The sequence below is a fragment of the Gobio gobio genome (assembly GCF_949357685.1).
Source record: "Gobio gobio genome assembly, chromosome: 24".
NCBI classification, from domain to species: Eukaryota; Metazoa; Chordata; class Actinopteri; order Cypriniformes; family Gobionidae; genus Gobio; species Gobio gobio.
This window is the reverse complement of record NC_137120.1, coordinates 27,672,569-27,684,602: the sequence shown is the minus strand read 5'-3', so window position 1 is coordinate 27,684,602 and position 12,034 is coordinate 27,672,569. Positions and strand designations below refer to the sequence as shown.

The window sequence follows — 12,034 nt, the reverse complement described above, 5'->3', positions numbered from 1 at the left end:
AGGCCAGTTACTATGGCTACTGCGCGCGAGAGAGGGGCTAGTGCGCGCGAGAGAGGGCGGTGAGAGACTGTGATAAAAATGCGCGATGTGTCACATTGATGTAATAAAATTTTTTTGGTCTTTTCATCATCTATGAATGCTCTGGGAGAACATGCGAACAGACTGAGACACTGAAAATAAAATGCATAGCCTATTAGAACATAATTCCATTTTGACAAGCAGGATTATAGGATACAATCTATTTAAGTTCACCCAAAGGTTTGGGGTTAGTAAGATCTTTAAATGTTTTTGAAAGAAGTCTCATGCTCACCAAGGCTGCATTTATTTGATAAAAAATACACTAAAAATAGTAATATTGTGAAATATTATTACTATTTTAAAATGCTTTCTATTTGAAAATGTAATGTATTCCTGTCATTTATTTTGATCATCATTATCAGTCTGTGTCACATGATCCTTCAGAAATCATTCTAATATGCTGATTTGGAGAAACATTTCTGATTATTATCAACGATAAAAGCAGTTGTGATGACTGTTTTTGTGGAAACCGACAACCTTTTTTTAGCGTTCTTTGAATAATAAAAAGTTCAAAAGAACAGCATATTTGAAAAAGTCATTCCTTTGTAACAATGTAAATGACTTTAACGCCACTTTTGATCAATTTAATGCATCCTTGCTGAATAAATCTATTCATTTCTTTTTCGAGAAAAAAAAAATGTAGTTTGTCTCTATTTATATATAATATAAATACAAGATAGTGACTAATATTTTAGATACAACATTGCCAATTATTGTCTATTTTCGGTCCATCCATGACAACAGTACCAAACAAAGCCAAAGAATATCTCTGAGACATTCAGTGATTGAATAGCTGATTCAGCAACTCACAGCCACTTCAGTTATATTGATCGAATCTGTTAGATAAATGATGACTCTCTCATAAAAGACCCGTAAGTTGTCGCCACCTACTGGCGAATCGACATAAACTGCAGATAGCCTATACAGTTTTGTAACGGAAAGTGGAAGTGAGATGCATAGTAGACATGTAGGTGCAACATTACTTATAAATAATCAACAGAATGTGAAAATATAGACTATACAACCAAACGCGTCTTGGTCTTGAAGTCACTTCACTTTTTGTATTCACCAAACACAACTTAATCATAGCAACAAGTACTCACTCGAAAATAATGTGATGAAAGGGTAGCATTTAGGACAAAGGGCCCTATCATACACCCGGCGCAATGCGATGCCAGGCTCACCAGATATCATTTTCATGTCCAGCGCCACGTTGCTTAAAGGGATAGTTCACCCAAAAATGAAAATTAGCCTTTGATTTACTCACCCTCAAGTCATCCGAGGTGTATATGATATTCTTCTTTCAGATGAATAAAATCTGAGTGATATGAAAAATGTTCTGACTGATCCAAGCATTATAATAGCAGTAATAGTTGCTCTGTTTTTGAAGTCCATAAAAAAATGCATCTTTCCATCAAATAACGTGTTCCACGCGGCTCCGGGGTGTTAATAAAGGCCATCTGAAGCGAATCGATGCATTTGTGTAAGAAAAAATATCCATATTTAAAATAGTTTTTCATTTTTTTTCTGTGGTTCTGCATCAGCCGTCCCCGCGCCTTAACTTCCGATGAATAAGGTCAAAATACCGGCACGGTCAGATATATACATAGATAGTGCCTGCGTGGATCGGTCGAATGAGGCATCTACGTATATATATCTTTGATCGCGCTTGTATTTTGACCTTATTCACCGGAAGTTATGGCGCTTGGAAAACTAGATGACCTTCGTCTGATAAGATGTAAAACAATAACATAAATACTGTTTGGTTTCTCGCAGAAACCGATCGTTTCGTGTCTTAAGACATCAATGTGTCGCCACAAGCCGCATGGTTTAATAAGGATTCGTATGTCTATGTGTTTTTACTCTCGTTGCTCTCATACTCTAAAATATCCCCATTGACATGCATTATACGACTATCACACTGCAACGTTTGGAGTTAAAAATCTTAATTTGTGTTCTACTGAAGAAACAAAGACACCTTCATCTTGGATACCCTCGGGGTAAGCAGATAAACATAAACATTTTGTTTTTGGGTGAACCATCCCTTTAAATAGTAAATGCACTCGCGCCCATCTGTTCACACATGGGTGTGTTGGTCTGAAAACGAGGTGTGTTCAGGCGCATTGTTGGCGCATTGCTCTTTTGAGGCAGAAACTTGTTCTAAAGTCAATAGCACAGTATTTTTTGTGTTATTTTAAAGAGCGTGTTAGTAACATGCCCCAGAGGTGGGTGCACAACCCACATACACTCTGCTTATTACACACACAGGGATGTGCAGCAGCACGCAAACATTTTTAAATATTAAAAATAAAAGGTTTTCTCTCTGGAGAAGCGTTCAGTCTTTCCGCCATGTAAATAGCGAATCCGCCATGGTGCAAGTGCAACTGGCCTTTAAACGGAATGGGAGATGAGACTCCGATTGGTTTATTGCGCGTTGCACCCAAAACACACCCATGACTCGTTAAGAGACTAGCTGTGTCTGAAATCACAACTTATACCCTTAAATAGGGCATTGCCATGGGACAGCCATTTGTAGTGGTGTCCGAAACCACAGTGGATGTTATTGAGTGCATTTATTCAATCCCACAATTCACTGCAATAACGAGTGTACAACTGATGACACCCGCAAAAATGGCACCCGCAGCTTTTCCAAACCGCTTTTCTAATGTGGCTACAGTGTATGATTCTTAGACTATGGGCACTTTTATGTTCTTTGGTCATATTTTTAAAAATACATATTTTGGACAAATTCCTCTTTCTTTGTCAAGCTAGTTATAAAACCACCTTAATTTTTTTTTAACTACCTTTCAATTATGATCTTTTCATACTTTTCAACCTCCTTATAGGTGTCAAAAACACTGTTTTCTCCTTGTCGCACACCCAGACAATTTGACTTCAAAAATGGAAATACAGTTTAAAAATACAACTTATCTGGTAACTATTAATGCACCTTAATTAAGCACTAGTAAAATAATTTTTTATTTTAAAAAGGAACATTTTATGTTAAATAAGAGTATTTTGCATACACGAAACGCTAAGTATTAATTCAAAGCTAATCAGTGAAGCTATCTTCCATTTGTAGTTTTCAAAAAACTAAAAAAATGTAATTGACAAAAAAAAAAAATATGATTACAAAGTACAATTGATATGGATTGCCAGAGTAGATTTGTGAAATAATTTTTATATTATATTACAATACTTTTTATATTTATCTATTGTTTCTCCACATTCACGTTAATTGTCATTTCCACAACACCGTCATTTCCATCACCACATACGTTTTTAAAAATGAAAAATGTATCCAAAATGTATGAGATCATGCTCTACTTAATACAAAAATTCAAGTTATTTATTTTCTAATAAGATCTTACCCAAACCTAAATTAAATTTCAAACTGTGACCGGTGTACAGTTCAGCATTTGGTCCTTAGGACAGTTAATTTACCTCATTGACAAATGTATAATTATTGTACATTGTGGACAAACTGGTAAAACTAGTTACAAAAATGATCTTAGACAATTTTTGAGTGGCATAAGTTAAGTCTATTTTTTTAATAACAGCTGTATATTGAGATGTGGTGGAAATGACATTTGTTCATTGCAGGTCGGAACATTTTTTAAATAACAATTTCTCTTGTAATCTAAGTTTGTCCTCTTACAGACCTTAAAACTAGACAAATGATTTAAACTTATGAGACTGTGATACGGCTTTTTTTTATTCAACTTCACATGGCTAAAAGTGCCCCTAGTTGAAGAAACGCCCGTATATGCAGGTTTAAGTTCCTTTTTTATTGATTATTAAAATGTATCGTTGTGTTTTATACATGCTAGTTGTGAGTTCAAGATAAATCTTTTCATTTTCTGGAGCTGCAAGTTTGCTACGTTTCAACTGATTATTAAACAGCAAGCACAAACTATGCAAAAACGGCAGCCCTTCCGGCACAGTCAGTTTTCTCGTTTTCATTCACTCCTTCAAGTGGATTATATTAGTGGACTATATATTAGGGTATATCTTTAGGGTATAGGGGGTGATTTCGAACACAGCATAGGTACAACCCTTTTGGACCATGGGCCTGGATTCGGACACGCCCTAAGTGCACCTGCACCATTTTTTATATATAAAATATGCCCTGTCATGACAACATTTAAGTCTACACTGTTGCTTTTTTGTGCAATTTTTTAAAGCCACAAATTTTTAAACCTAAAAGTCAGTGCTGATTTATCAAATTTGTGTTATACATAAGTGTCATTAATCTGCTAAAGTGTGGAAATGATGGAGGTGCACAAACACACAGTCCAACGTATACACTACCCATAAACAAAAATGAAAACTTTATTTATTGATATGGTTGAGGTATATCTTTAAAGACATATCTATGGGTGAAAAAAAGAATAATCAAATACCAAAAGAGAAAAAATTTAGTCTTTAGCTGATGTAAGCTGCTTCTTATTCACTCGGTGTAGTTCTGCTTGTGCCATTAAAGCCATTAATGTTCAATATAAATAAAAGAAATCTTCAGCTGCATCGAATCGCTGCATGAAAAATACTTTCTCCACAGAGAAAAACAAAGACATCCGCTTGGGAGGTCAGAAGTCCAGCCACTCAACCATGTAAACGCAGTTAGATGGAGAGATTTCGCCCCCTTCATGACAGTCATCAAACACCTAGAAGACAAAGAGTTAACTTAGCGCAGTAAACCACAAAAAATTATATGCTGTAGAATTATTTTTAGGGCTGTCAACCGATTCAATATTTTTATCGCACATCAAATTTGGCTGAAAAATTGCCTCCAAAGGACAATTTAAAGTCATTGTCATTGAGAAGAGCATCAAAAAGATTGAATTATTTGTTATATTTACAGATCGTTTATTACAATTAAATAATGGCATGAGATTCATGGATTTTAAATGGGATATAAAATATATTAAATGGATTAATATAGACCGATTAGGCATAACATTATGACATAATATTGTGTTGGTCCACCTTTTGCTACCAAAACAGCCCTGACCTGTCAAGTCATGGACTCCACTAGACCCCTGAAGGTGTGCTGTGGTATCTGGCACCAAGATGTTAGCAGTAGATCCTTTAAGTCCTGCAAGTTGCGAGATGGAGCCTCAATGGATCGGATTGTTTGTTCAGCACATCCCACAGATGCTCGATTGGATTGAGATCTGGGGAATTCGGAGGCCAAGTCAACACCTCAAACTCATTGTTGTGCTCCTCAAACCATTCCTGAACCATTTTTACTTTGTGGCAGGGTGCATTATCCTGCTGAAAGTGGCCACAGCCACCAGGGAATACCGTTTCCATGAAAGGGTGTACATGGTCTGCAACAAGGCTTAGGAAGGTGTTCCGTGTCGGGTCAGCATGGGCACCTTGACTGGTCTGCGGCTATGCAGCCCCATACGCAACAAATTGTGAAGCACTGTGTATTCTGACACCTTTCTATCAGAACCAGTATTAACTTCTTGAGCAATTTGAGCTACAGTAGCTCGTCTTTTAGATCGGACCACACAGGCCAGCCTTTACTCTCCACGTGCAATGAGCCTTGGCCACCCATGACCCTGTCGCCGGTTCACCACTATTCCTTCCTTGGACCACTTTTGATAAATGCTGACTAGGGGTGTGACGGTTAGTATATAACCGTGAGACCGACGGTTATAGTTAAACACCGTCATTAGAACTCTATAACCGCCAAAATCGTGTTATTAAAATATTTTTAACAAACATAAAAAAAAAAATATATAATAATTTTTTAGATAGGTTCCCTCAGCTGACGAGGGAAACGGAGGCGGAGTTAGTGGTGCTTCGGAGGCTGTTACTGCTGGAGATGATTCGGGAGAGGTCTGTGCACCACCCCCAACCAAGAAGAGAAATCTTGGAGATCTCCTTAATAAACGGAGGTCTGAAATCTCTGCCCCGTTACCGATCAGAGCGCGCGCTGACAAGGAGTTAACCCGCTATCTCCAAGAACAACCAATTGACTCTACGGCTAATCCACTAGCATGGTGGAGAGACAATGAAACACGCTATCCGCTCTTAGCAAAATTGGCACGTAAATACATGTGTATTTGTGCTACAAGCACAGCATCAGAGCGAGTTTTTAGCACTGCGGGTGACATAGCTACCCCTGTCAGATCGTCACTAAAACCAAGTAAAGTGAACATGGTGTTCCTGTCACGGAACTTGGAAGTCGAAAAAAGATTAGGAATTTAAAATGTCATTGCACTTTTTTTGTTTCCAGTATTTAGTTAGTTTAATTAAGGTATTATCACAACAGTCGTTGTTCGACTTTTTTCTTTTTCTTTGGTAAAGGTATGTAGATTTTATCATTTGTAATTTAGGCCTAGGCTACTCATTCATTTTTATGCAGCTCTTATAGAATTTAAGTAGCCTACTTGTTTTAAAGGATTAGTTTACTGTGTGTGATTTATTTAAAACATAGCATGTTCATTGCAAATGTTTTTTTTGTTGTTAAGGATTTGTTTACTGTGTGTATATAAATAAACTTATAGCTAGTAGCTAATCAGTGTCTGCTCGTTTATTCAAACTAAGTTGTCCTATAACAGACGAATATCATCACCCACCCCACCCCACAACGGTTATGTTACGAACCGTCACATTTGACTCACATCATAACCGTCATCACCAATTCTGAAACCGGCACACCCCTAATGCTGACCACTGCAGACCGGGAACACCCCACAAGAGCTGCAGTTTTGGAGATGCTCTGACCCAGTCGTCTAGCCATCACAATTTGGCCCTTGTCAAACTTGCTGAAATCCTTACGCTTGCCAACTTGAGGACAAAATGTTCACTTGCTGCCTAATATATCCCAGCCACTAACAGGTGCCGTGATGAAGAGATAATCAGTGTTATTCACTTCAACGGTCATAATGTTATGCCTGATCTGTGTATATTAAATGGATTTTAATGCATTGTATTTTTCATAATTTATTCATTAAATTAAAGTGATAAATTGACAGCCCAAGTTATTAATGAATTCTGACTTGATTATTCTAAATATATAAACATTACCGGACACAGTCCACATGGTGTTTTGACCAGGCCTGTGGGTTGAATTATGGGATTCACTCCCCTGTAGAGCTTCATCTGTCCATCGACACTCCCCACCGTCCCCTCTTTAGCAGCGATTATGGTCATCTCCACCTTGCCATCAAAGATCAGTGTGTTTAGGATGGTCTCGATGTCCTCCATGGACAGATCTACCTGCGCACAGGAACATCACAATATAACAAACCTATTCAGTTCACGTTTAATAACTCTAAAGTATTGAGATATTATTCCCACTCACTTTGCTGATGCCGAGCTCACAGATGTACTTCCACACTTCATGAGAGGTGGCAAATGAGCTGTTTCTTTGCACCATGGGGCTCTGCTTACTGTCTCTCGCTACTTCAGCCTAAAAACAAACATATTTCTATTAACTTGTTACAGTCATTGACGGAATTCATTAATTTACAACACAAACACTTCCGCGCCATTGATGGAATTTTCCATAATTTACGTCAACGCTACCCAATCAATGATGGAAATTTCTATAATTTATGATGTTTTCCTGCCATTGACGGAATTTTCCATAATTTATGACAATGCTTCCTGACAACTTTTTTTTATTTTTTATTTTGACTGACGAGGAAAGAGTTTAATTCAAAGTGTTAAACTTTTAAGATCACAAAGATTAGGAGAAATAAGAAATATTACAATCTAACCTTACTTTGCAGGAACTTAAAGCACTGTTGGTTGAGAACTTCCACAAACTCGGACTCGAAATCTTGATCGCTATACCAGGCGCCTCCTGTCACAGATCGGTCCGGCTGCAGGTTGTACAGCATGTAGACCTTCTTCTTAGAGGCCTGGATGGGAAAAATTCAAGACTTTTCAGTAGGCCTAAGGCAAATTATACATTTTAAATGTCTAAATAATGTTTGGAGATCCACTCACTGCAACAGACTTCACCGCTTTGATGAGTTTCTTACTCTCAAGATTCTTGAGGATTTTATTGATTTCTGTGAGTGGAAGGTTACTCTTATATCTGATGTCTCTGCTCCAAATTCCTTTAGAAAACGGAAAAAGTGGTTCATAATAAGTTGTTTTCTTTATTAATATAGACCAGACTCTTAATAAAAAAAAAATTACTTTACCTTTATTTCCAGCATCCTCTATGATTTGGTAAACAAGTTTTTCTTGGTTATCAGAGCCTTTTACTTTACTGTGAAAAAATAAATACATAATGATTATAAAATATTTATATATATATATATATATATATATATATATATACACACACACACACCGATCAGGCATAACATTATGATCACTGACAGGTGAATTGAATAACACTGATTATCTCTTCACCATGGGACCTGTTAGTGGCTGGGATATATTGGGCAGCAAGTGAACATTTTGTCCTCAAGTTGGCAAGCGTAAGGATTTGAGCGAGTTTGACAAGGGCCAAATTGTGATGCTAGATGACTGGGTCAGAGCATCTCCAAAACTGCAGCTCTTGTGGGGTGTTCCCGGTCTGCAGTGGTCAGTATCTATCAAAAGTGGTCCAAGGAAGGAACAGTGGTGAACCGGCGACAGGGTCATGGGTGGCCATGGCTCATTGATGCACGTGGGGAGCGAAGGCTGGCTCGTGTGGTCCGATCAAACAGACGAGCTACTGTAGCTCAAATTGCTCAAGAAGTTAATGCTGGTTCTGATAAAAAAAGGTGTCAGAATACACTGTGCATCGCAGTTTGTTGCGTATGGGTCTGCATAGCCGCAGACCAGTCAGGGTGCCCATGCTGACCCCTGTCCACTGCCGAAAGCACCAACAGTAAGCATCAGACCTGGACCACAAAGCAATGGAAGAAGGCCAGGTGCGTGTGCGTCGCTTACCTGGGTAACCACTAGGATGCACTATGGGAAGAAGGCAAGCTGGTGGAGGCAGTGTGATGCTTTGGGCAATGTTCTGCTGGGAGACCTTGGGTCCTGCATCCATGTGGATGTTACATTGACACGTACCAACTACCGAAGCATTGTTGTACCATGCACACACTTTCATGGAAACGGTATTCCCTGGTGGCTATGGCCTCTTCCAGCAGGATAATGCACCCTGCCACAAAGCAAAAATGGTTCAGGAATAGTTTGATGAGCACGAGTTTGAGGTGTTGACTGGGCCTCCAACTTCCCCAGATCTCAATCCAATCGAGCTTCTGTGGGATGTGCTGAACAAACAAGTCCGATCCACCTCGCAAATTAAAGGATCTGCTGCTAACATCTTGGTGTTAGATACCACAGCACACCTTCAGGGGTCTAGTGGAGTCCATGCCTCAATGGGTTAGGGCTGTTTTGGTAGCAAAAGGGGGTCAACACAATATTAGAAAGGTGGTTATAATGTTACACCTGATCTGTGTGTATATAGAGCAAATTAAGATGATGTGCTTGCATTTAAAGAGACAAACCTTGCAGCCTGAATATCTTTAAGCCTGTATAAAAGGCCATTGCTGTTCCTGAGCAAGTCTAATTGACCCTGAGAACAAAAATGAAGAATCACACATAAGCATAAAGAGCAGGGAAATGTCATGCACTGTCAGCTAGAGCTGAACATCTCACCACAGACAGCAGTCTGTTGATGGCCGTGGCCCGCTGCTGCGCCTCAACGTGCGGCATGTCATTCTGGATGACCAGATCTGTGATCCCTTGTGGAAACTGCTGACACAGCTCTTTTATCCTTTAACAGAGAAAAAATAAAAGTGCTCAAGCAATATGAACTATGAACTATTCATTTCCTGACATTCTCTGCACAACATGACACAAATACATTCCTTTTCTCTTCATTATGTTAAAAGACCAATAAAAATCTTCCTGTCTTAGTTAGTACAAAAAGAAAGATCAAAATTGAACATTTATTGCTGACCAAAATCACTTAAGACACAGTTCTCACACACACACACACACACACACACACACACACACACACACACACACACACACACACACACACACACACACACACACACACACACACATAAAATTCTGTCATAATTTACTCACCCTCAAGTTGTTCCAAACCTATATGAGTTTCTTTCCTCTGATGAACCCAAATAAGATATTTTGAAGAATATGGGTAACCAAACTGTTGATGGACCCCTTTGACATGGAAGTGATTACAGACATCTCTTCGAAATATCTTATTTTGTGTTCAACAGAGGAAAGAAACTCATACAGTTTTGGAACAATTTGAGGGTGAGTAAATGACAGAATTTTTATTTTGTGTGTTAACTGTCCCTTTAAACGCACGCAATTGACGTAATTACGCTTTAGAACTCGTACGTGAAGTCTTAACGCAAACGCAGATATATAGATGTATATCGCAATGATTTTCATCTAAATAATAATAATAATAGCGTACTAAGAAAGCAAAACGTTCTCAACTTTAAAAACATTCACATATTTCCACGACGCTCATCTTGTGGATCGAAGCTTGGTTTCTTTTTGCCATGAACTTAAGTACTTACAACCCACAAAGTCGACAAAATAGCTACGATATTAACTTTAATTGCTTATCAAATCCATCCACACGTTGTCATATGTTGTGTTAACAGGCCAAAACTCCCCATGTTGACTCACCGATTCTCGATATCTACAGGGTCCGTTGACTCCTTTTTTACTTTAACTTCTGTCATTGTTCATGAGAAATGAATTAATTGAGGAGAAAGTAAAATGTCAACAATAATAATCCATTCAAATGTCCTTTGAAGTTGAAGTGAAACGCTGTAGAATTTCAGTCTGCACTCATGTCTTGCGGTAGGCGGCGAGTTTACAGGGTTGCCAGATCGCGTGCACTTAAATTAAACGTGCACGCAACTATCAAACACTAGCACAAATTAGCGACTTCTTTCTTCTGAATAAGTGAAAATAAGCTCTTTTTATTTTAAACCCAGACTTTAGTCTGGAAGTAAGCCAATAAACCCCACATAAGCGACTTATAATATGTATAACCAAAAGCAAGCACAAGTCAAGAATGAAAGAAGACATGGCAACGCAGGCTGGCAGATTGAGAACCAAATAAAAGGTTCAGCCCCATCTACTGTGCTGGAGTACGATAAGAATTCATACAGCACATAAAGTGCTGCTATTTATTCAGAAAGATTGTGTTGTTGTTGTTGTTTTATTTCCATCCTGTTTGTTTGCTAATCCATATTACTTCTCCTACTGATATTCATTAAAAAATGTACCTGAACTATATCAATAAATTCAGTTTTTCATATTAGTTGATAGTTTGTCTGTGTGATTGTGCATCTCTTTAACCTCTTACACACTGCGTTTATGCTTTAGCAGATTACTAAGGACACTTATCTTTTTTAATAAGAATAATGCAATTAATTACCAATTATACTTTTCAGTTAAAAAGGTTGAGTTTCTGGGGAAAAGAATGAAAAAATGAAGCATCGTGTGTTAACTGTGCCATTGTCATGACGGGCATATTTTATATGGGCCTATACAAAATATGTTCTGTGCTATAATTTATCGTTTAATGTGCATTATTTAGATGAACAGTACATATATATTTGAAGCAAACTGAAATGGTAATGAACTCAAATAGTTAAATTGCTCCAATCAAAGGACAAGCAGTTTCCCGTTAGCAACTGTCCTGTAGGGGGAGGCATTGGCTCACGCGCGCGCGCGCACACACACACACACACACACACACACACACACACACACACACACACACACACACACACACACACGTATGTATAATACAGTCTTTCACATTCTGCTTGTAACCCCTCTTTTGCCATGATGACATCAATATTATTTTATATAGGCCTATGCAATTGACTATTTGCATGTGAAATATTCTAATAAAATGGTGGTCATTTTTGCATAGTTTTTGTTTAAATGTTGGGTTTTTTCCACAAAAAACGAGCAAGTCGAGTAA

General features: G+C 38.2%; 1 protein-coding gene across 1 annotated transcript; it reads right to left on the bottom strand.

The window, feature by feature from the left end:
• Nucleotides 1-3,846: 3,846 nt before the first annotated feature.
• polr3f (polymerase (RNA) III (DNA directed) polypeptide F) lies at nt 3,847-11,133 on the bottom strand. Its single transcript, XM_079807650.1, has 9 exons — nt 10,720-11,133; nt 9,703-9,820; nt 9,552-9,619; nt 8,247-8,314; nt 8,047-8,159; nt 7,815-7,958; nt 7,397-7,504; nt 7,120-7,311; nt 3,847-4,742 (listed from the first exon to the last, which is right to left on the bottom strand). Exons 1-9 carry the CDS (start codon nt 10,773-10,775, stop codon nt 4,665-4,667), a joined length of 945 nt encoding a protein of 314 aa, XP_079663776.1. The 5' UTR covers nt 10,776-11,133; the 3' UTR covers nt 3,847-4,664.
• Between the last annotated feature and the right edge of the window lie 901 nt (nt 11,134-12,034).

Excerpts from the sequence above, each read along its gene's own strand:
- polr3f (XM_079807650.1), bottom strand. The coding sequence starts at position 10,775 with ATGACAGAAGTTAAAGTAAAAAAGGAGTCAACGGACCCTGTAGATATC. Across the intron at positions 9,821-10,719 it reads CCTGTAGATATCGAGAATCG|GATAAAAGAGCTGTGTCAGC; the intron begins GTGAGTCAACAT and ends TCTCTGTTAAAG. Across the intron at positions 9,620-9,702 it reads TCAACAGACTGCTGTCTGTG|GGTCAATTAGACTTGCTCAG; the intron begins GTGAGATGTTCA and ends TTTTGTTCTCAG.